The sequence below is a fragment of the Zosterops lateralis genome (assembly GCF_965231275.1).
Source record: "Zosterops lateralis genome assembly, chromosome: Z".
Taxonomy (NCBI): domain Eukaryota; kingdom Metazoa; phylum Chordata; class Aves; order Passeriformes; family Zosteropidae; genus Zosterops; species Zosterops lateralis.
This window is the reverse complement of record NC_139800.1, coordinates 22,461,908-22,482,971: the sequence shown is the minus strand read 5'-3', so window position 1 is coordinate 22,482,971 and position 21,064 is coordinate 22,461,908. Positions and strand designations below refer to the sequence as shown.

Genomic DNA, 21,064 nt, shown 5'->3' with positions numbered 1-21,064 from the left:
TTACTTTCATATGCTATTCCAATACTTCTTGTATTTCACAAACATTTTATGATGCAGTTATTTTAGTTTTACTTCCCCATCATTAATCGAGGCACTAGATGGCATCTGGCCCCAGGCTGTGGGGACTAATAGCTCTCCTACAAAAGCCCACAATGAGTAAAGGTTCCTCTGTAACAGATTTGCCAAAACTTGCAAGGCAGATTTTAATAGACTAATATGTTTTGTGATAGATTGTAATTGTTTTTAGAACAAGAGGTAGTACACATTTTTCCCTTTTTTTTTTGGTGCATGTTTTGGGCTAATGTATCTGCGTCTTGACGTTTCATTCACTCTTTCTGAATATCAGCAGACAAACTTTCTCCTAGGTTACAGGGATTTTTCCAGGATGCAAAATTAATAAAAACTAACAATGGGCTCGAGATTCAAAATTCATTTGCAAATTCTTCAGCTCTAGTAACTAATTAAAACAAACTCTATCCCTAATCAGCATTTCTCATCACGCCTCCCATATGACTGTCTTGTACCAGCATCAAACAGGGGTGAGAAGAGCCCATAAATTTCTACCATTCTTAGCCCTTAGTCCACCTATAGCACATACTGAAGAAACTGAGGACAGGTTTAAAATATGTCAGGCTTTTCATGACATTAACTGATGTAGAAAACATAGGAATTTAAGAATTTCTTTCAATTCTCTCAAAAGATATATCTCTCTCATTAGGTAAGGATGGTGTTTCCGTATCAGTTACATGAAACATTCACACATTTCCAGGAATAACACTGACATTCCACCTTGCAGGAGGAGGCAAAAGGGATGACTTATTTTAACTCTTCTGAAAATAAACTTGAAATAAGGGGTTACTTCAATATTTAGTTTTTGAAAACAACACAAACTCCAAGAGAATAAATAATCAATTGGTATATCCAACCAGTTGCACTTACATCTTCATTCCAGTCTTCTGCTGTCCATTCTTCTATTGAGTTTTTCCATGCTCCTATTTTAATTGGATAAAGAAAGAAAAACAGGTACAAGTTAAAGGCACAACATTGTGTTTTAATCCTTCTGCTTTACAAGCAACCCTGTTTCCATTATCAGTGGAACACAAAGCAAGGAGTTGGAGGCTGGAAACATATTTTGAAACATGGTTGGAAGCTGTAGGAAACTGGTCTGCAGAATTAAAATTTTGGTAGGGAAACATCACCACTCCTCCATTCCCCCTGCCCTTTATTTCTGATTTCAGGCATTTCTTAGCCACCATGGTTTCGGACTTAATTAGCATGGATGCTAATCTGCACCCAGTGATTAATCCCAAACATTGGAAGAACTTCCTCCTATGGGTCTAATGACAGTGAGAGGTTAACCCTCCCACAGGATTCCCTGGTTTCACACACAAATTCATACAGAACAAAACACAACCACCTGCTTCAATACCCACGACCCTACTTTCAAGACATTCTATTTCAAGACCCAAGCTATGCCTACGGAGACTATTTTCCAACCTGTAAACTCACTCCTCAGAGTAAAACAACTTCAATTCCTTCCCCCGAGAGAGCAATTTATTTTAAAACATAAATAATTCTTACAATGGTAGCAGGATGATTTTTAAATTTCCACCATAGCTGAAAAACACTACCTGTAACTTGTGGCAGACTGGATTTGGCAAACACTGGGGCACAGTGCAGCATGCAGAAACAGGAAAACTACAGAAAACCATCCTATGGATGCAAAAAACCAACCCCTTCTATAGGAAACAGCAGGGACAGACAGAGGAGCAATAAAGAGACTGAAGGCCTTGACCACCAGCAGGACTACGGGGAAGGTTATCCCAACAACAACCAGAGCCTTTGCGTAAACCGTGCAACCATGAGCAAAGAAAACACCAACACCAAAGGCAGTGCTGCCAGCACCTTGGATCAAGTACAAAAACAAAAGGACTGCTTCTTCTTTCACTTAAGCAGGAACTGAGACGCACTAATCCAGAAACAAGCCCCCCAAAGACAGCATCAAAACCACCCAGCACCAATGCCAGCACCACATTGGTGCTTCTGCTCCTGCCCCATGACACCACGGTGGGCTTTGGCAGAGGAGGGTCGAGCGGAGCCAGTCCTCTGAGGCAAATGGGTTGAACATGAAGGTTACACACAGTGGGGGGAAGAGAGAGGGAATATACCTTGGAATCCAAAATGATTTGGCAGCCCCTGAGCAAGGTAACATCCACTCTGTGTGGGCTCTGTGGAGCAATATAGAGTTGCCTGAAACATTTCATGCTCACATTTTACCAAATGGCCCCTAATCCGGCTCATCTTTTTAGGAATCCATACCCTGTAGCAAAACTACTACAGTGACTCAAATTTCTAGAGTAATCCACACATTTCCAGAAAAATTTAAAAAAGGATGAAAAGCCCAATGAGCCGCAGTTTTTAGAGGAACAGTTGATTGTCTTTCCTTTCCCCTGACCAGCACAGAATCCCTTTCCCCAGTATTTCTTCTTTGAAGAAATTGAAGTATTTGCCCTGCTTATATTTAGCTCCCGTAAGCCAGTGCCAAGGCCTGTCTCTGGAAGACAAGCCTTGCACTGACACCGAAACACTAAAACAGAGCTCAGAGTCTGATAAAATAAACACTAAAAAGAGCTCAGACACATCAAGTCAGACTCTTCAGTATTTTCCACCACCTTTGAGAGACCAAACCTACTTGGAATAATACTTGTGATGTTTTCCTGACATTCAGTTTAAACAATTATCTGTTGTTTCCTCTTACAAAACTAGTTCTGAGGGTTTACTCTTTTAAATACTTTAATTTGAAAACTGCGTACAGTCTTTCACCCCTTTATTAATTGACCCAAGCTGACAAGTTTACTTGTGTCATTTCCTAACACTCTTCCTTCCCAAGTCAATCCTTCCACTCTCAGTTATTTCAGTACTCTCCTGTGCACTAAATCCAGTTTTTTGAATGTCTTCCTCCTATTGATGGGATTTCTAAATCAGATCTTGCCACAGGCGCATCCATTTCTTTTTAGTCCAAAATCCACCCTGGCATTACTGCAACTCATGCATCCTCTTCCCACTCTTTCCCCGAAGCTTTGCAAAGCATCACAATTCAAGAGTTCTGTTTTCCATCAAAATTATGCTTTGTGTTTTCAAGGATACTTGTCATACAAGCTTCAGCCTAGATGACTATTTGTGACCCTTTCTTCTTTCTCTTTGTAACAAAATCAGTTTTGGAAAGTTACCAAGCCAATAAAAACAGAATATCCCTTTCAATGAGGCTTCAGCTATGTTCCTCAAATTTTCCTCTTCCTGTCACACTACTTAGTTTTTTACCCTTTCTTTGAATAATCATTGATATTAGCCCCAAAATAAATTTAACTTGGTCTTTGCTGAACTTATGTACTAGTTCTTTCCTTTTGGATTTGCATTCTAGAAAGACTTGAAGGTTTTCTTAAAATACTCCTTTTGACTTTTACAGCAGATATTAAAAAAAAAAAAAAAACCCAAACACAAAACCCCCAAAAAACAAAAACCCAAACACCAACTTTCTCCCAAGTAACACAACTGTCTGTCTTGAAAAAAAAACTCCCTAATAATTTATTGTTTATTTCTTGTCATTCTCGAGTTTCAAAGTAATTTAAGATTGTTCATAACTAAGATAACAAAAGAAGCTTTTCCATGAAACTTATGAAATTCTATCAAAGTAGAGATGTGAGTAAATTACCAGAACACAAAGCCATTTTTACAATCAACTTTGAGAAGTGAGCACCTCCAATATAATTTATGTACAAGAACTGATGTGCTTTTGCTCATTTTCTCCTACTATCCCGTACATTACAAAAAAGGTAAGAAAGGAATCAGGCTGCTCAAGTTTATTCCCTTTTGGAGGAGAATTGGTAATTTTGTTTGTCTTCATCTGTCCCTTCTATTTCATCTGTACATTAGTTTTATATAAATTAGGATGCAGGAAAACTGATGCTGTGTTGTCTGGAATACAATTACACTTAAACGTTATGAACTATTGAAGACTTGCCCTTCAGTCTATATTTCAACCAAAACTAAATTTTACCTTCACAGAACCAGTTAGCTTTTCTACTGGGTTAGACAATGGTGCACCTAGAAACACGATTCAAATTACCATGAGGCCTCTGGCATCTGCAACAATCATGACAGAAACTACATTTTGGAAACAAATACTGCATTTATTTTTAATGAAAATATTCTTTTCCTCAGCTAAATTAAGAAATGGCTAAAGGAAGAAATACTTAGTAAATTACTCAGAATGTCACAAAGAGTTTATATTTGTATGATGTCTTCAGAAAATATTTTGATAAGCAAAGATCTCTTATTTCTCTAGGCAGTTACCCAGTTATCTCCTCTTCAATGTAACTGCAGATGAAAGACACTAGTTTCCAAGTAGACAGCATAAGCTAATATTGTTTACCTTCTTTATAGATGAAATAAGAAATGGGACTGGGTAATGAAGAATAAAGAGGGGTATTTCCTTCCTGTATAAACTCTTACCTGACATCTATAAAGCCCACTGCAAGCTTTACAGTTTTCCATACACATATAGTTTCTATATTCAAAACTCCCCTAACTTAACTGGGAACTTAACTGATTTGTAATTAGCATTATTTTTTCAACATTTATCATTGTTCATTGATTTGTAATTAACAAAACGGCACTGTAAATTTAGGGGGGGAAACCTGAAAATTAATATCTGGGATTAACAAGTCAAACCATGCTCAACTTTATGCAACCTACTTCCAGCCCCATACCTTGTCTGCCACTGTCCTCCCCATCACTGCTTCCATGTTCCTTCCCAGAAGTCTCTTCTGCTGTAAAATTACCACCCCAGCGGCAGCTTCCTCTAAAAACCCTCAAGATGCTTTCCATCACAAGGCCAAAAGTGCTACCCCACTTGGACAAAATTCATGATTCAGTTTTAAAGCCCCTTCTTTCTGAAGTTATTCTTTCTGGCCCAGGGACTTCTTTCAGACATTCCTAGAGCTTGTCTAAAGAAGCAACACCATAAAAGTAGCATTCTGTAGAGAGACATTTTTGTTTTGTCACTTATTGTGCTTTTTCATCTGAAAGTAAATTAAGATTAGCAACAAAAAGGTACTAAACACCCAACAAGAACACTCACATTTACAGTCTACTTTAATTTGCTGCCAACCAAGTAATTTTGCAGCAACTCCCCCACCACTCATTCATACCTCAAAGATTCATTCATTCAACAAGGCCAGGGAAAATTCCCAAATATCTTTTCACATCTTCTTCCTACAATGCTTCCCAGATTTCCATGCATGCCTTAAGTTGTGTTATTGAAGTCCAGTGTGGTTGTTGATGACATGAGTACAGCAAAAATGCGCTTGGCATCCAAAGGGAAATTCCATACATCTGAATTTCCACCACTCTGTCAGCAGTACACCTCTCATGGTGACACATTTGTACTGTTAGAGGGATCTGTTTACCCACACCAAGCTACTCTTATTCCTAGGCAGATTTCTTCCCTTACTGAACACTAAGGATATGCCTACAAGGACAGAGGCTGCTGTAAACAGACGCACATGAAGGCTACTTTGAGTTAGCAGGGAGAGCAGAGCACTTGAATTCATTTTGGAAGCAGAGCACAAGTCATGCGTAAGCTACACCCTTACAGATGCAATCAGTAGTAACAAACTGGTGATTCTCTACCTTGTCCCGTCTCCTAGTACCTTTCTTGCAGATCTTTCTTTACTTAGTTAACCTTACAGCTTCTGCAACCCCTGTGACAACATACCCTACCCCCTGCCAACAGTTAGCAAACAACAACATAAGAATCCCTAAAGGAATTTTAAAGATGTTAGATATCTTCCTTATTTGAAAAACTAATGTGACTGAAAACAAAAGTGAGTATTTCTGATTGTGCTACAGCACCAAGTAATTTAAAAAGTAATTTCTTAGGGTAATATCATATTTGGCAAGAATACTCCCATTAACAACCACTAGTACACTCAAAGTCACTCTTCCACACTGGTTTAGAAGGCAATCAGAGTGAGAAGACAGCTGATTAATAAACCTCCCTAAACTTTGAGCCTGTTGTCTTCTATGATTAAATGGAAAATAGCTTGTAAGACATTCAGAAAGCTGCATCTCTCAAGGAGCTCACAACAGAGCTCAACAGAGCATACTCTGCCGTTCAGGATCAGCTTCCACACTTGACACGGGAGCTGATGAAAAATCACCTGAGGAGGCTTCACAAATGAAGAGATCAGAAGAGTTACCCATTGCTTCAGTTAAAAGAAATTTTCTCAATGGCTCCCAAGTGAAGACAAAAACATATATTACTTTCTCCATTCTAACACAGGGTTTCCTTTGCCTTCATCTCCTGTCACAGAACACATGAAGCAGCAAGGTATCCTATTTTTCCCATCACAGATAAGCAGGCCACCCTGCTTATTTCTGAATCACTGTAAGACCACAGCCAAATGGTTCCTCTCCAAACTGTCAGTCTCCTGCCTTTAAGCCGAAAGCGTGTACTTTTCACTTGAAACTTCATACTTGAAAGTGTGTTCTTTTCACTTGAAACACACATCTGCCTCAATCTTCAGACAGGTCAACAGCTTTTTGGCTTCAATTCAAGTGCCTACTTCTGCTTTAGTTAATAGTTTCTCTCTTCAAAAGCTGCAGATTGTGGAACTCTCCTCCATCCAGAGACATATCCTTACATTTCTGCATTGTGCAGCAAGGGCTTCCAAAGCCATCCCAGTGCCACTGAGTGAATTCATACTTGTATACTTTTCTTTTTCTTCTTAGATATTTACACTCTATTGCCTAAAGCCTGTGGACCTATCAATTCCACGGAACTTATGCTTCTTAAACTACATTAGGTGAGATCTTAAGCAGTATTAAGATATCTAAACACGTCTTTACATACAAGGTTCTTCCACTGACTCTTCAAATTCCTTGGTCTCTCAAGAGTTTGTTAGTACTAAAACAAAAGAATTGCAAAATGCCTCCCTTCATTCTCACCAGAGAGACACTCAGGCTCTGCACATCAGCAGCAGTTAAACTTAAAAATCACCCTAATCTGTGTCACTAGAGATGTATTGAAATTTTCAAAAGTTAATTGAACACTAACAGAATGGTTATTTTAGCTGCAATTTGCTACAGGTCTTCATTCCTTCCACTTCTTGAAGCATCTTACCAGTTCCATCATCTGCATCATTCTGACCAGTCTCCCAGATCTCTGACTTTGTCCCAAAGCCATCAGTGGCAGAAGACTCCGTATAGTCTGCAGGATTAAATGTCCTAGAGTTTTGAAAGTTAAGAAATGGAAGAGAATACATGGGTCATTCAGTGAGCACAAGTGTCATAATTTTTAGCTGAAGTTGTATTAGATTTAACATCTTTATTTCCACATAAATTATCTTGACAGCTTTTAGTTTCAAAAAAAAAAAAAAATTCTTCTATGAGCAGACAGAGATAAAAAGGGAGAAAATAGCAAGAGAAGAAAGTGAAGAGACTGGTAAATAAAATTTCTCTAAAGAAACTGAACCAAATCAATTCCTGAAAAACCAGTTAACAGCATATCAGTTAACCTACTCCTCCCGGTGTTAGAAAGCATTTGTTTATATACACAGCGATATGATTCTCTCAACTGCTAAGTTTTTCAGCAGGTGGCCGACTGATAAGTGCTGAGTATCATGTCCTTTCAGAGCACCAATAAGATTATTTCAAAGTGCTCTGCTGACATCAATGCCAAAACACACAGTTCCAGCGAAAAGGTGAAAAAGCATTATTGAAGAAAAACCTCTTTTCAGTTCATCATCTTCAAGTATGAACAAGAATAATTAGAAAAGTAGAACAAGACTCTAGTTCATCATGACATCACTAATGTTTCATGAAGTGTCATTAAAGGCAAACACTGAGTGAAAGTAGTGGAGGCTACATTTCTATAAACCAAGTTGTTCCAACAGAATCTTAATCAAACTTTTAAGCTGCTAACTTCTTGAATCTGTTTTAAAATCTGTATGAGTCCAAAGAGCCAAAGCATGAAACCTCAAAAACAGAAGAAAGTTTAGAATTGCCACTTTCAAGTTTTATATATGTTCAGTGCACATTCTTCATTACACTGAAATAAATCTAGTTTTAAATTGACCTAGGACTGTAGCACACAACTTTCAGACTCCAAGGCATGATGTGGCTGAGAGCAGGTATGGCTCTCCATGTTTGAGATAATAACACTGAGTGGACAGATATTAGGATTCTACGGGTGTGCCTAGTTAGAAACACTAGTTTAAGACAAAAATATTCCATTCATGAACTAAGATTTTTCAATTTTTGCATTCATATTGGTTTATCAAACATACAGCAATATCCATACATACAGTGGCAACATTGTCAATTAATATTGCCACTCGGTTTGATCCTTGCCAAAATCTGTGCTCTGCATGTTTCTTACCCCATGCCTTGTGCTGAAAACCTCCCCGCTCCTCTCCCTCTGCCACGTCCAAACCCTAGGAGAGAAAACACCATTTAACAGCAACAGCAGAGGAGCCGCCAGTCACTAGTCTGTCACATTAAAGAATGCCACAGTTCAACAAAACTACCATAGCTGAAGTTAAATATCATTTACTTCCCAAATTCCCACACAGAATTTGCTTCCCTAACACACTCAAACAAGCCTTGGTTCATCTAAGACCATGCATTTCAGTAGGATCTGCAATAATTTGCTGTCTTTTCTGTGTCTCATGAAGTAGCTCCAAATGTCATTAAAAGAAATTACCTAAAGACTCATCCCAAACACTGCTATTGCCAACTTATTAGACATTGTTCAGAATTTTGTCTCTACTGTCTTATTCTTTCCTAAGATGCTCTAGAATCCCAGCCTCTCTGAGTATCCTGATCTTTCAAGCAATTCTCTGTCACTCCTTATCTGTGAGGAAAAAGTTGAAATTCTCCACTTCTTTCCTTCTCTGACTCAGACCACCTGTCCACCCTCCTGTGCTCTTGACAATCTCTGATCACACACTCCTTTTGACTCACCCTTCATCACAGTTACTGACAGAAAAATACCCAAATCAAATAACTCAACTTCCTTGTTATTATCCATTAAAATATTAATTTGTTTTAACAAAAAACAAGTATTTGTTTCCTCCAATTTTGATTACTAGCCTCAGTTTATGTGCTTCTTGATACAATGAACAGCCTAATTTTTGCACATTGTATATTGTATTTTTTGTGCATTGCCAACAAGGCATGAAAATTTTTGCGTTATTAAAGAATACGCAAAGCAAGTGTCTACAAAAAGTGTTACCAACTATTTTGTATATGTAATATATTTCTGCATAGATTTCCTTCCCCACCTTTTTAGGGGTTTTATGTAAGGCTTACCCAGTTTGTTCAGTTTTTTTTGAGGAAGGGTAAGAACATTATTTTGTATTACAAGATCAGAAGGAGGTCAAGAGCTGCACTCAGAGAATAAAACAATGTTTATTTTAATGACAAAATTATGTGGTAATTGTAAGTCACCAAGCAACTGCAAGTTTACCAGAGCACACAAAAATTGTAATTTTAAATCACCAAAACACTGATGTCCATAGGTCAGAATTACCTATGACAGGCTGTTCAAAGTTGGATAAGAATTACCCATTACTTTCAGGAGACAACTCCAACTGAGCAAGACCAGTACCTCCAGGACATGGTAACACCAGTTTACGAAGCTTCTACTTTAATGACTTTCTGTTTTCTGCTCTTACCACTCATTCTTCCCCTTACCCCAGTTCACTGTTGAAGTGCTAAAAGACATTTCTGGACCTACTTCTTCAAAATTTCTTAGAAGCATCAAAGTCGATGAAAGATTCCCCATCCAGCAACACACAGCATTTTGTTGGGACAAGAACACAGAACAGCTTACGTCTGACACTGACTAGCTCTGTTATTTCTACATCATTTTCCCCTCTTTGCTCTCTCTCTTCTCACAACTGGTTGGAGAGAAGGCAAACAGAGGTTAGGAAAGAAGCAACAACTGCTGCAACCTGGCATTTGCCACTCATCTTCACTGAGCCCATTTGCTCTTTGCCATAAACAACAGTGCCTCAAACCCCACTGTACCAACTGCCTCCAACTTGGCCACTGAACCTTGTTGCTCAGCCTATTTACTCTACTGCTATCCTCTGCCAAAGTCAGAGCACTCTGGATTACCTTTCTGTCCAGCAAGTTTTTTACGTCAGTAAGTTTTTTTAAGAGTAGAATCAGCTACACAAGTTTACCTGGGGACATGGTAGGGGCCATCATGTAATAAAATTACTTTTGATCGGTATCAATAGAGCATTAAACACCATTTACAGAAATTGCACAGAAAAAAAAAAAAATCAACAGTTTTCTGACAAGCTGAAGTACGGGACCAGCGAAACGCAGAAACATTCAACCAGAATCAGTTTTTAGTGATACAGATATGAGGTACAGAGAGATAACTGAAACAGCTGTCATGTCTTTTTAGAAAGGGAGGTAAGTCACTCCAATATCTCAAACGCAAAAGCCTTAAGGAACTTAGAACACTAAAGAGAAGGTGATGCTTTAGCAAGTCAGGCATACGTAAGATATGTTCCCATAATGGACGCAATAAACTGCTGACTAAAAACACCAATAAGCAACAATTTCAGAAATTGTGAGAAAAAAAAATGGTATACCTGAAGTTCCATGCATGGTCTTTGACTACTAGCCAGCAAGGCATCTTTTATACCAGATCACTATGAAAGATAGTCCTGAACTTGTTTTCAAGTGAATTCCTTTAACTTTGTAATGCTGTGTCTATGCTTTCTGTCAAAACTGGAATTAAGTTTTATCAACAAATGAAAAAAAACCCTTTCTAATGAAGGCAAAAGGAGTACCAAACCAAAATACTAAATTCAAAGTTAGAAAAACTAACTTAAAATATGGAGCATTGAACGCTCACCACTGCAATACCACCTCACTCAGTCATAAGATCTCCGACATCACAATCACTAGTGCAAGATGCCAGTGGAAAGGGTTAGTATTCTCTTTGACACGACCAGACCACTAGAATATCCTTACATTCTGATACAAAGAAAGCTACTTCTTTCAGCTGTCAAAATTTAAAAAAGGCCTTAAAAGAGAAGATTCAGTCTTTTAACACAGAGAAGTTAGTCACGAAACAACTGTGAATGTCCACAGGATACCTACAAACTTTTTATGCTTTTTAACAGTGACTAAAAAGTCAATGAGCAAATGAAGCTTTCAAAATTCACAGCAGGAATGCAAATACCAAGCATGCAATCCCACAATAATTTAAACCCATTTAAATTAGAATAACTACAATTGTGGTCTTCCTCATCAGTGATCACAAGCTCTGCTCTTTTGTGCACTGACAGTTTTGCACTTTCCAGTGAGTGAGCACCAAAGAACTACCAGGAAACAGTATTTGAAACACTTTTGGATCAGCTCTCCAGACCAGTTCCCACCTCAATAGATGCCAGAAAACCTTTACACCAAGCCACCAAAAAACCCTGCTATCTACAGCAATATGTTGCCCACCTCTTTTTTTGTGATGGTCAGTTTTCCTCATCTCACACTTTTCAAGTCCCTTAACTTAGTTTCCAGGAGGATCTACTCCAGGATCTTGCCAGGCACAGATGTGAGACTCTCTGGTCTCTAGTTCCCCAGGTCTGCCTTCCTTCCCTTTCTAAAATGGAGGTTATGGTTCCCTTTTTTCATCAGTGGGAACTCAAATACGATGGATGGTGGTTTAGCCACTTCCTCTTCCAGTTTCCTGGGCACCTGCAGATGTATCTTGTCAGGCCCCATGGACATGTGCACCTTCAGGTTTCTTAAACAGTCTCAGACCTGATCCTCTCCTACAGCAGATGGTTATTCATTTCCCAGCCCCTGCCTCTACCTTCTGTAACTCATATGGCTGGAAATCTTGGCGGAAAAGACCAGAGCAAAAAAAAGTAATTAAGTACTTTGGCTTTTCCATGTCCTGGTTAGCAAGGTCTCCTGTTTTCTTACACATTTTCCTGTCCTCCTTTTATCACCAACAATGTAACTTTTGTATTCCTACCCAGAACCACCCTGGCTACTCAGGCAATCTCACCTTCCTCTGCCTCCCAGGCTACATGTATTTGTTTCCTCCTCTGGGCTTCCTTTTTGTGTTTGAATTTGTTCAGGGGCTCCTTTTCATCCACAGAGTTGGGGTAGTTTTGTCTTTCTTTTGGCTGGGGTGCATTACTCCCAATCTTGGAAGAAGGAATCCTTAAATATTATAATAAGCTTTCCTGGGCCCCTCTTCCTCTGGGGCTCTGTCCCATGGCACTCTACCAAGCAGATCCTTGAAGAGGCCAAAGTCTGCTCTCCTGAAGGCCATGGCAGTGAGCTTGTTGAGTGTTCTCATCACTGCCCCAAAGATCTCAACCACCACCATTTTACTGTCACTACAGCCCCAAGCTGCCCTTGACCCTCACGTTCCTCATCAGCCCCACAATAAGGGGTTCCCAGATAATAGTTTGCTTCCTAGGCTGCAAGCACACATTGCCAGCTCATGACAGCTTTTCATCTGCTCTCAAAGAGTTCTTCTCCCCAGGCTGTATTTACACTTGGGATTGCCCTGATCTGAGTGCAGCTTCTTCAACATGATCTTGCTAAACCTCATGAAATTCCCATAGGCCTACTCCTTAAGCTTGTCCAGGTCCCTTCGGATGACATCTCATCCTTCAGGTGCGTCAGCTGCAACTCTCAGCATAGCATCATCTGTAAATTTACTGAGGGTGCACTTGATCTCACTATGTCAGTGATAAAGATATTAAAGAGCACCAGTTCCAAGAGCCTTGAGGGATACCACTTGTCACCAGCCTCCATCTGGACATAGAACCATTGACCACAACTAACTAGATGCATCCATCCAGCCAATTCTTTATCCACCAAACAGTTCACCTTTCAAATCCCTCTCTCCTCAATGTAGATATAAGGATGTCATATGTGACCATGTCAAAGGTCTTACAGAAGTCTAGATAAATGATGCCAGCTTTATCTTGTTGACTGTTGTGATCACTCCATCACAGGACACTGGATTGGTCAGGCACGACTTGCCCTTCATGAAGCCATGATGACCAAGGATGCTTGTCCCCTTCCCTGACAGATGGAACCCATCAGTCCCCAGAAGACCAGGTTTCTCAAAGCGAGTCCCCTGGTCTAAGTCGTCAAATCCCCACCTGTGGCACAAGGCCTGTGAACACCTGCTGATTCTCCAAATACAACTGGCCCTTTCTACCCCCTTTGTTTTTGACAGGGAGCATGGATGAAAAAACTACCTGCTTCAGAGTGCCTTACAGCCACACCCAAGGCTCTGTAATCCCCCTTCATGCTGTTTAGACGGCTCCTAGCTCTACCACTGGTGCCCATAGGAAATATCAGCCGGAGTAACAGTCAGTAGACTGCTAGAAGCCTAGTAGTCTCGCTGACATCCCTGATAAGAGCCCCTGGTAACCAGCACACCTCCCTAGATAGCACAACATGTCACCAAAGGGGTGCCTCTGTGCCTCTCAGATGAGTCTTCCGCTACTGTCACCTGCTACCTTACTCTTTTTATTTTCCTTCTGAATGAACTCTAGAAAGGTCAATACTTACAGCCAACTGTGTAAGGAGGCAGGGTTTCCTGTTTTCACTAAAAGCCACTACGAGTTCAAAACACTCATTACATAATCACTTCTCCACTCTGGTACCATCCATACATGGCAGGAATTGCTCTCCACATTCCCAACATTTCTCCTCCCAAAGCAAATGCACATTTCATGGCAGTACAAGAAAGGTATGTAGAAGCACAACTCAGATGGGACTAGCCCATTAAATTAATAATCTATTCTGCAGAAAATCAAGTCTGCTGAGCTTGTAGACCTAAATCCTTGCACTGCAACATAGGTGCTTTATTTCAAAACTCAGATTTTCACTCAGAGTTTAAATTAGTGGAAGTTACTTCAAGGTTAAGAAATGGCCTGAAGAACAGCTGCAAGAAAAAGGAAATACAGACTCGATGCACAGGCAACATTCTAAATCTGTGCTGATCTCTGACTAGAGAGTAACTGAACTGCCCTTGTCTCTGCTCTGGCAGTGCAGAGCCAGCCATCCTCCCAGCAGAACCAAGCTGACAGAGGCTTATTAAGCCTTAAGAGGTAAGGATGCTAAGTACAAAAACATTGTATTCTAGGTACTCCATACGACCAAAACAAACACCAAAGTTGGATTTAATAATTTAAATTACTTTTGTCTTTATAATCACCATAAAGTTAGAAGCAATTAATCAGTTTTATATACTGCATTTACTTTAGAAGGCTTTTTTACAAGTCATGCTGAAAACTTTCAACTCTAAAATTGTATTTAAAAGAAAGTAGGTGGCTTGTTACAAGTAAACTACGATATTATCAAAAAAATAAAAAATATACATGACAAGAGTTTCTTAACTAATGCAGAATCAGCCGCAGCAAAACTAAACAAACTTCAAATTTTGACTTCCAGAAGGTCTGCTCCACATCCACATTTTAGAAGAACACAACATCTTCCTTAATTTTGGCAAAAAAAAATCCAAGCTATATCCTGTGCCAACTGGTCTAAGCTTTTGAACCAAATGTTTATACAGGCAGTTCTGGATACAGAAACTCAATTTTTTCAAGGATAGATATTTCTTATGTTAAAACCAATGAAAAGAGATCAAGGATACAAACTGGACTATAATCAGATATCTATGAAAAGGATAAGCTGCTTTATTTTCCTATACAGCCAGTAGACAAAACAGGAGTTGGAATTAAAACATAGCATTTTTTTCCTTTCATTTTTATATCTGTTTTGTAGAAAAAAATCCCTGGCAGAACCCATATTTATGGCATGCTCATGTTGTTCTAGAATAATGAAGTAAAAAAGATAAACAGAAGTGCAAGCAATAAACCTATCTTGTCTTTGCAAATCAGGAGAATTACTATACATGAATCTATAACAATTTCTATGCTGAATCAAATCCAAAAGCACACCTACCTGTTATTCCTTTACAAGCCATGGGCAATTAGATATCTAGGGAAGAGCACATGAACTGAAACCACAGTGTAGTTTCTTTGGATGCCTTCTTGGTCTGCAACTATTTGTGGCTTTGACTTCCTTAGTCAAAGATAATTAACATACAACAAAATCTTTAGTGAATTCTCTTTTTCTTGCCTGTGGTTCTTTTTTAGGATGAAATTGCCAAGTCACATTTTCTGCACCACATCATCGTACTGCAAGTTCTTCAGGTTAACTACATGTATGAAGAACCAATCTTTAAGTTCATCTTGAAGCTGTAACCTGCTGATCTCATTTAATAGTCTCTCTTTTGCATACTTGCTTGGCATGATTAGTTGATGCCCCCACAGAAGTTTAACAGATCTCTACCATACACCCACTCAGTCCTCTCTCACAAGCAGAAAAATCCTAGACTACTTGTTCCTCACACACCATAACTGCAGACTTCCCAATTCCTTCAAAAGCCTTTTCTAGCTCTACATCCTTTTTTTTTTTTTCTCTGCAACCTTTTCAATATGAAGTAGAGAACCTGGGAGAGTCAGACCTGCACTTAAAATCCAAGATTCAAGAACAGTAAAAAACAGCAGCATAAAAACAACCTGTGCTGGTAAAGTTTGTCAATTTGTATACAACACTGCAGCCAATTAAAACACAAATGAGAAAACGTTTCTGTAGCTGACAATCCTAAAGACATAACCATCTGCCTCCATAATTTCTTCAGGAGATTCCACTCTAGACAGTTGCAAATTTTTGCTATACTGACAAATATAATCACTTTGATGCAATTACTGCTCATCACCATTACAGTATTTTTTACACTTAAAATAAGTTCATGCAAGAAATTTGGTTCTGAAAAGAAGCACAGATGAGAAGGCATCTTAAAACAAGATATTCCCTGACTTCAATACAAAGTTTACACCTTTAGTTTAACAAGCAAAGATTTAGCTAAGAGCAACTACAGCTGAGACAGGTCCTGTTACACATGCTGTGATACATTTTTGCATTCTGTTCATGAGTCAACAATTTGTACATGGTTCAAGTCCCTAACGCCTGGCATACCAGCACACAGTGGTGTTTGCACTGTTTACCTACTACCCTATAAAGTTAGAAGAAACATGACATGTCGTTAATGGAGGATCTAATGCCAGATAAAGCTAGTGCCTAACACACTGAATACCAAATACTCAGTATCAGGGTTTTTACCCCTCAGTAAACAGCACATTATCACCTCTCAATCCTATTTTTGCTATTTTCAGTTCCTTATCATTTCTTAAAATTATGTTTTGGTACACTGAAGCAGTAATACATGATAGCCCAGCAAATCTCCTAGAAGGCAGACAGTAAGATAACTCCTGCCTGAGAAGGTAGCTTAAAATAGAGAGACAGTGTATTGCTCAGATAATTAGCTGACCCCTTATTTCACATCCACTGCCTAGATATCCACACACACACACTGCATGAAATACTTCTAAAAATGGGTTCTGTGGTAATTACCAGCAATCTGTTTACTTTCAGCTGAAGTATGTTATCTCTCATTTGACTGTTCTGTGTAACAGAAAAGAAAGACTAGAGAATGAAACGGCAGGAAGTCTTTTATTATTATTTCTACTAATATCCAAAGAAAGAAGGTCACATAGCCCTGAAATGATAAGAACTGAATTACACAGATTTCTAAAACTCCCTGCAGATTTCAAGGGTTTGCATTGTAAAATTAATCAGGTATTTCCTGCTATAGAACACACACACTTGTAAGATAATGATCCTGTAGTTGGTTCAGGTTCATCACAGACACTTCACTAATATACTTTGCATGAAGTACAGTCTAAAATATTTAGTGAGATATATAGAAATACTATGTACACAAAGCCAGTAAACAAACTTTTTGAAGTTTCTATCTCTTAAGTTAGACAGGTCCGTTTGATCTGATGATAAAGTTTGAGATATATGATATTCATCTAGAAAGCTACAGTTTTGACAACAAAAGCAGTGTATCGTTGTAAGGTTAAAGCAAAAAAAAACTGCATTTGAAATTAATCTCTAAGTTTCGCTGAACCATTTTTAAAAAGTCCTACTTTTATACTTATCATTTCAATATAAAGGATTATTTTATAAAATAAGTAACTGCAAGATTTACATTCCATCTACTGGAAGTGTAAACTGTTAACAAATCAAAAATTATCACTGTGCACTGTAACACACTGTGCCCTGCAGAGCTACTTCTCTGCACACACCATTGGTTTTTGCTGATTCACAGGCACTCTAACAAGCAAATCTTCGGAAGTTACTTCTTTGCACCTTTGCACACCTTCAAGATGCAGATCTGTAGACAATGAAGTCGGATGCACCTGTCTCTGAATGTTACCCAACATTCCCAAGAGAAAGGAGTACTTTGAAGGCAGAATTTTTCTGGAATCAGACTTAGTCAGACTAATTACTTACCAAGTACATTAGTTCTGCTATACATTTTGTCAATTTAACTTATTTAATAGCCTTGTCCACCCATAATCTGCACCATACATGGGTTACTCATTTTCATTCCTCTGACTTTAAGAGAAAATGAGCCTCTTTCCACCCCAACTAGTGAAAATCCAAAACAAATACAAATCACCTGATTCCACATCCAATATATTATCCCACCTCTTCTACAGGACTGTATTGGAGCTGTACCTAAGACTCTACAGTATTCCTTCTCCACAGTTCCCATCAACTCTTCCATGCCAAATTCCTATTCATAGCAAAATGTCTCTAAGGTGGCTTCTTCTTGCTCTGATTGGCTACCAAAAGCAGAAGGCAAGCCTGACAATCAGAGCCACCCCAAATAAATGGTATAAGTATACATAGAATCCTTCCCCAAGAGCCATGAAGATGGAATCTTGTGCTCTCCTGCTGCCAAGGTAAATCCCGAGGAACTTGGCACCTTCCCACTCACAAGAGGTTGGCATGAGTCAGTCTGGGAAAACAGCTCTCCACAGCCAGTGCACAGCAGCCTGTCACACAGGAAATTACCACCAAAATGATCTCTGTCAATTTTTTTTAAGTTGTTCCAAGACCAAGAAATGATAAAGGGTAAAGGAGTCGGATGCACTCAAAGTACTAGGTGGCTGAAGTGTGTATGGAATCAAAGGATAAACAAAAAAACACTTAAGAAGACACACTTAAAGAAATAAATGGGAGAGCTCCATTTCAGGACATGAAAGCTGTGCCAGTCCCAAACCAATGACACCATCTCACCTCTCCCACGGCCACGTTTCCCACGGTCTGAAGGCCTCTCTCCTTGATTGTTGTCCACTCCATTCTCTTCAGCTCTAACTGTGGAGAGAGGACAGCTTAAGAGAAACTTTAGAGACTCGTATGTGAGATAATACAGCCATTTGCTTAACCTGAACCCCTCAAAACAAAAGTCAAAATTTTCAAGTAGGCTGGTCAACAGATCTCAATCATCCCTCCTCTTTGAGGCCTTGCTAGAAGCGAGTTATGTTTCTTTGCACTGGACAATAAGGAAGCAAAATATAAGAATGAAAAGTCCCTCAGGAGTCCCAACCTCTTCAAGTGCCACGTTTTGCAGCCTAACTATTTAATGAGATAAGAAGTATAGCTGTCGCATTCTGCATTTCCTAGATAATGCATTGATTGCACAACAGTGAAAAAATGAAGGAACACCAACTCTTCTCCTGTCTGTACACACCGCATCCCTGTACAAGCATGGAAACAAATTTCTCCTCTGTATCTAATGCAGAGGGATGATGGCTGCGTGAAGGTAAGGCATTAAAAAGGCCCTGCAACCTAATTGTTTTGTGGGAAACTCCTGACAAGGTGCTTTTTTACAAATCATGCTTGTAAATATGACTGGCTACTTGAATGAGAAAAAAACCCCAACAAAACTGGCCTCTTGAAACACTCATTACTGAGACTTTGTACTGCATTTCTCCTAATGGCAAGAATAAAATCAAAAACACTTAGGCAAAGTTGGAAAGAAAATGCCAAGATCTGGTAACCATCTGAAATGTCTTTAATTCCAGTTCACAGAAAAAGACAAGCAGCATCTGTCTCTGGTAAAAAATTTTGCCCTTTGCTTTCATTTTGATGGATCTAATTTATACTTTTCTAAGTCTAGTTCCAAGTTTTATTAACATTTTTTAATCTTGACTTTATCCTATAAAAATTCACATCTATATTGGCACAATAGTTGAATATGCTCCAATTACAACTAAGACGAGTTGGCTAATATTGTAAATATTTTTCCTGCTTATAAGTGGAAAGCTAAACATATTGTATCCATTCTCATTACTTTCCTCATCTATCAGTGTGGCAAACAGCCATTAGAGACAATGAGCACAGCTTTGAGAATGCTGACAAAACTTAGCTAAAAAAAGCAACATATGTCAGATCATGATCTATTGTGATTTTATCTAACTTGGAAACATCAGTTTTGTACAATGTATTATTGCAACTGTAGCAAAGCTTTAAATGTTTCAACTAACAATGAATTTTCTCTGTTGCAAAAACTCACCTTTGGTTCATTTATGTGAGAAATCTATTTAGATTAATAATCATCCCAGTGTTTTCATTCCCCTTATGAGAGATGAGAACATCTTCAGGTTCTCCCACTCATAAAAGGAGATGGAGTCAAAGCTGGATAATTTTTTCATTAAAAGAAACAAAAAAGTGTATCAGCTGTGCAGCAACATACTTGCTCTCAAGCAGTCTCAGACAGTCAATTCTAAAACTTACATGAAGAACAGCAATGTGTACAACATCAATTCATCAAACAAGAACAGAGACTTACATGAAATTGAGTGTCTCTGAACAAGTACAGACTATCCAAAACCAAGTCACATAGACGGATCAAGCATACCTGTGGCACAAACAAGTTATGATCCCTTCAACACTGAGCTATAGTTGGATGGGCTTTGCTCTGTTAAGCACTTGCTCTTACCTCAGCCAGTTCCAGCTGCAAGAATAGCATCTCAATCTTTAAAAAATAATCCCCATACGTACACTCTCGTCCACGGCTGCCTCCTCTTCCCCGTCTGCTGGAACTTCCCCGTCCACGACTCACTTCTCTATCCCCTCGTTTCTCTCTGTTCTCTTTGTTTTCTGGACCTTCCTTTCCAAGGCTTTTCTTCTTTCCCCCTACAGTCTCCCAAGAAGTCTATTTGGGTAGAACAGAATTAGACACAAAAGTCAAAAAGGAGGAGACACTTCTCAATGCACACTTTCCAGCCCACAGCCTTCCAGTTAATGAAAAAAATCCATGGTATTTGCATAATGCCACATTTGCAAACTACGCTGATATAAACAGAAACAGAGGCTGCATTTTTGCAAAGAAATGAGAAAAACATTTTTAAGTTTGTCTTAGGGAATATGAGAATCCCAAATATTTCTGGCTATAATGGACTTCCACTGGTTAAGGAAGACTGGATACTACCATGAGAAATAACATCTGCAAAGCAAGCAACAGTTTTCCTCTCAAATATATCCATAAATATAGCAAGGGAACATGAACAAAGCTATCTTTTTCTCACAGGGAAATGAAAAAACAACCCCTTGGAAGTATCAGTGAACAAAAGATTGATGAGAATAAGTATCTGGTCTAAGAAAAAAAAAAGAAAAAAAAAAACCAACAAAAACAACCCACCACACCACCACAAACCCCACACACCACCAAACAGAAAAGAAAAACTTTCATCCAGGCATACTGGAATTTAAGCCCCAAAAGACAGAATGGCAAAACAACAGCTTGGGAAAACTGATGATAAGCCAAACCATCCACTCTTAACAGCTATAGACCATCAAACATAGCAAAACACAGGAAAAGCTATGTCTAAACACGACATGGGATCATGCTCCAAACATCAGGCTTCTGTTCTAATATTAAATCTTCAAAATAAATTCAAAGATGTTATCAGCTCCACAGGAGTATCGGTAGGAGTTGAAAATAAAATGACTAAAACACTTGCAAGAATAGCTCAGCAACTCATATTATGCAATTGCATGGTTAGTCTATTGAGCCATAGCTGCA

The 21,064-nt window shown here is 38.9% G+C and overlaps 1 protein-coding gene across 2 annotated transcripts in view; it reads right to left on the bottom strand.

Annotated features, from left to right (window-relative positions):
* Positions 1 to 21,064, bottom strand: part of UBAP2 (ubiquitin associated protein 2) — a 124,643-nt gene that overhangs the window by 67,278 nt on the left and 36,301 nt on the right. For both annotated transcript variants that reach the window (XM_083884524.1, XM_083884525.1), the window contains exons 5-9: positions 20,041 to 20,194; positions 18,274 to 18,351; positions 8,441 to 8,495; positions 7,184 to 7,287; positions 940 to 992 (exon numbers count right to left, since the gene is read on the bottom strand). In XM_083884524.1, the coding sequence (XP_083740650.1) occupies positions 940 to 992; positions 7,184 to 7,287; positions 8,441 to 8,495; positions 18,274 to 18,351; positions 20,041 to 20,194 (444 nt within the window). The remainder of the gene's footprint in view (positions 1 to 939; positions 993 to 7,183; positions 7,288 to 8,440; positions 8,496 to 18,273; positions 18,352 to 20,040; positions 20,195 to 21,064) is intronic.